Source organism: Pteropus vampyrus, unplaced genomic scaffold, assembly GCF_000151845.1.
Source record: "Pteropus vampyrus isolate Shadow unplaced genomic scaffold, Pvam_2.0 Scaffold36, whole genome shotgun sequence".
NCBI lineage: Eukaryota > Metazoa > Chordata > Mammalia > Chiroptera > Pteropodidae > Pteropus > Pteropus vampyrus.
In genome coordinates, this window is record NW_011888817.1 from 9,212,260 (window position 1) to 9,215,218 (window position 2,959).

Here is a 2,959-nt window from a genome sequence, read left to right on the forward strand (position 1 = left end):
GCTTGTCTCTTAGCAGTATCCCTGGGTTGATTGACTCCACTTCTCTGCCCTTCTGGGTCCATGAGGATCTGGGCAACCCCCCAACAACAAAAGAACCCCACAGGATTAAGATTAACCAGTCTTCTCACCCTTCCCCCATAAGACCACTCATTTAAAGGCATCATTAAAGGGACAACATTTATTCCTTTTCCAAATGTTACAGTAAAACCAGGTGGAAGAGAATGGTTTTAGCAGTTAGGAAAAAAGTACAAATCTGGGGTTTGGCCATTAAAAGTTATTTACAACAATGGGAGGGGGGAAAAAAAACCAAGTTGTTTCACATTACAGACCTCCCCCCCACCCCAAAGCCTAATACTTGCTTACCAAGTCAAAAAAAGAGGACACAGTTGATTCACAAGTTGGAGGTTTGAACTTGAGTAAGACATTTATAAAAACCTAGACAGGGGAATTGTCCTCCCCCAGCCCAGGTGCCACTAGGCACAGCACAAGAGACTAAAAATTCAACAGAGGGAAGGCTGGACACTCAGGATTTGAAGTATAGGCACCCCACATCTGGCTCAGAGATTTGGGGAGTAAACAAAACCTACTTGGAAAAGAATTGGGGGAGAAAACCAGCAATTTGCCTTCTGCAGGGTAGGAATAGGGAAAGAGGTAGGGCCAGGGGCAGGAGCATTTCACGTCACTAACCTAACTTGGGAAACTGCAAGGGACCATCTTCAACTGGCCTTAAGAGGAAGGCCAAGTGGATGATGGGAGAATCCACAGGCCAGAAAGGAGAGGAGGAAAGGGAATGTGGCTGGGAGAGGGCAACAGCCCCTTCCCTTTCTGGGCACAGGAAGGCAGCCAGGGCACCACGTCCAGGCAGTGACCTCACAAGGACAGCACAGTTTTTGCAGCTTAAGAGATCACCTACCTGCCCCCCACCCAGCTACTCATTCTGCTCGCTGGCAGGTGTAGGGCCACTCTCCATCCCTGAGGGAGTGGACAGCTCTGCAGCCTGGGGCCCTGCCTCCTCTTCTGTGTCTCCTCCCTTGGAGGCAGCACTAGCCTCTGCCCCCTTGGCCTGGGGCTCCTGGCTCTCAGGGGTGGCAGCCTTCCCTTCCTGGGCAGTGCCTTCCTGGATGCAGGCACCGATCTCTCCCTGCTCCTGCTCTTCCTCTGTGGGTGAGGAGGCAGACGAATCACCCCCACCCTCCTTTCGATTTCTCTTGAAGGACAGGGCACTCAATTTGAAAGGCTTCTTGAATGAGAATTTCTTCTTCTTCTTGGGGGTCTCCTTGGTGGGGGCGTCCCCCTTGGCCTCAGCGCCCTGGCTAGGAGGTGCTGGCTCGATGGCATCGCCAGTAGCCCCGGCTGCCTCCTCTGTTCCGTTCATGGGTGGTGACTCCCCTTCACCCTTGGGGGATAAGTCTCCATTGCTTTTCACGTGGCCATTCTCCTGCAGAGCAGAGGAGGCAGCAGTAAGGGCCAGGGCTCTACTACCCCCCTCACCCCAGCCCGCCTCTGACCCCTTCCAGACAACGGGGACCCGAGTCACTCTACTGCAACCCGAGAGTCTGGCTGTAGCCTCAACCCACACCCAGGATCCCGTCAAACATTATCCTGCCCTTCCAGGCGCGCTGGAGCCGAGCGCTGAAGCCACGGCCGGCAGGAGGCGCTGAGGTCCCGTGGCCCCCACCCACCTCCCCCGGGGCGCGCTCTCTAATCCGCGCAGACCCGCTGACTGCTGCGGAGTCCCGGCCGGCAGGCCAGCCAGCGGGCGGGTGAATCGTACCAGCCGAGATTGGGCGGGAAGCCGCCCAGGGGCGCTGTTCTCCGCACCTGGACGGCTTATTTCCCCGGCCTGCTGCTTTGTGTAAACTGCCCCCCACCCACCGCAGGCTCCCCACATCTCGACTCCCCCCTGGAAAAAGGCCGTGGTCCACCGAGGTCGGGGCTGCGGATGGAGTGCCCCGAGGGGAGGGCACCCGCCCCGCGGCCCCTGGGCGGCCCCCTTGGCGCGGCCCTTTGTTCCCTGCGCGGCACTCGGGACGGCCGGGGGGCAGCGCCGGGGGCTGGGGCGGCAAACAAAGAAGGCGGTGGGGCCCGGCCGGCGCCCCCTCCCCGCCCCTCCTCTCGCTTCACCCGCGGGGGCTGCGGCGCCGAGAACAAAGGGACCGGGCGGGGGAGGGGGCGCCGCGTGTCCCGGGCCGGACAAAGCGCGCGGCCCCGGCCCAGGGCCCTAGAGGGGGCGAGGTGTGGAGGAGAGGGCCAGGGCAGGCCGTGCCCAGCGCACCCACCTGTCCGTTGGCCTTAGCGGGGGAAGTGCCTGCTGCCTCCTCGGCGGTCACGTCGCCCCGGGGAGCCTTGGAGCTCTGGCTGCCCATGATGGGGGGGGTTCTGCTGGGGGGCGCCCGGAGCCGCCCCGGGCTCGCGCCGCAGGGGGATAGTTCGTCTGGGTCGGCTTGGCCGGCTGAGGGGTGGGGCTCGCGCCTGAGGGGGAGGGGTATCGGGGGGAAACCGTGCTGCACCCCCGCTCCGCGCCCGACCCGCTAGTTGCGCCCGCCGCCGCTCTGCTCCGCGCCAGAATGCTGCCCGCCGCCCGCGGAGCCGCCTATATATATGCGCCCTGAGCTCGGGGCGGGGCCGGGCATTTAAATGAGCGCCCAATCGAGGGGTGGAGGCGGGCTCAGGTCTCCGGGCCCCACTTGCGCAGTGGGCGATGCTGGCAGTCTGGGCCCCCTAACCCACACGACTACCAGGGCAGGTGGGGTCCGGTGTGGGAAGGAAAGAGGCGGGTTCTTCGGCGAGTTGGGCGAGGGGTGCCTAGAGGAAAGAGTAGAGAGCAGTCATTCCTTCTCACCGCCAACCTCTCTGCGCGACCGCCCAGCACCTGCAATGGCCCCTATCGCCTTGGTCCTGCACTGGCAGTCCCTGGCAGTCTCTTCCTAGAACTCTGGGAAGGGCTCACATGCCCAGA

General features: G+C 62.0%; 1 protein-coding gene across 1 annotated transcript; it reads right to left on the bottom strand.

Annotated features, from left to right (window-relative positions):
* Nucleotides 1-160: 160 nt before the first annotated feature.
* MARCKSL1 (MARCKS like 1) lies at nt 161-2,578 on the bottom strand. Its single transcript, XM_011357850.2, has 2 exons — nt 2,280-2,578; nt 161-1,438 (listed from the first exon to the last, which is right to left on the bottom strand). The coding sequence occupies exons 1-2, from the start codon at nt 2,364-2,366 to the stop codon at nt 929-931; spliced, it is 597 nt and encodes a 198-aa protein (XP_011356152.1). The 5' UTR covers nt 2,367-2,578; the 3' UTR covers nt 161-928.
* Nucleotides 2,579-2,959: the final 381 nt, after the last annotated feature.

What these genes read in the sequence shown, in the direction of transcription:
- MARCKSL1 (XM_011357850.2), bottom strand. Translation starts at nt 2,366, where the DNA reads ATGGGCAGCCAGAGCTCCAAGGCTCCCCGGGGCGACGTGACCGCCGAG. An exon ending in CCGCTAAGGCCAACGGACAG is followed by an intron (nt 1,439 to 2,279) that starts GTGGGTGCGCTG and finishes TCTGCTCTGCAG; the next exon opens with GAGAATGGCCACGTGAAAAG.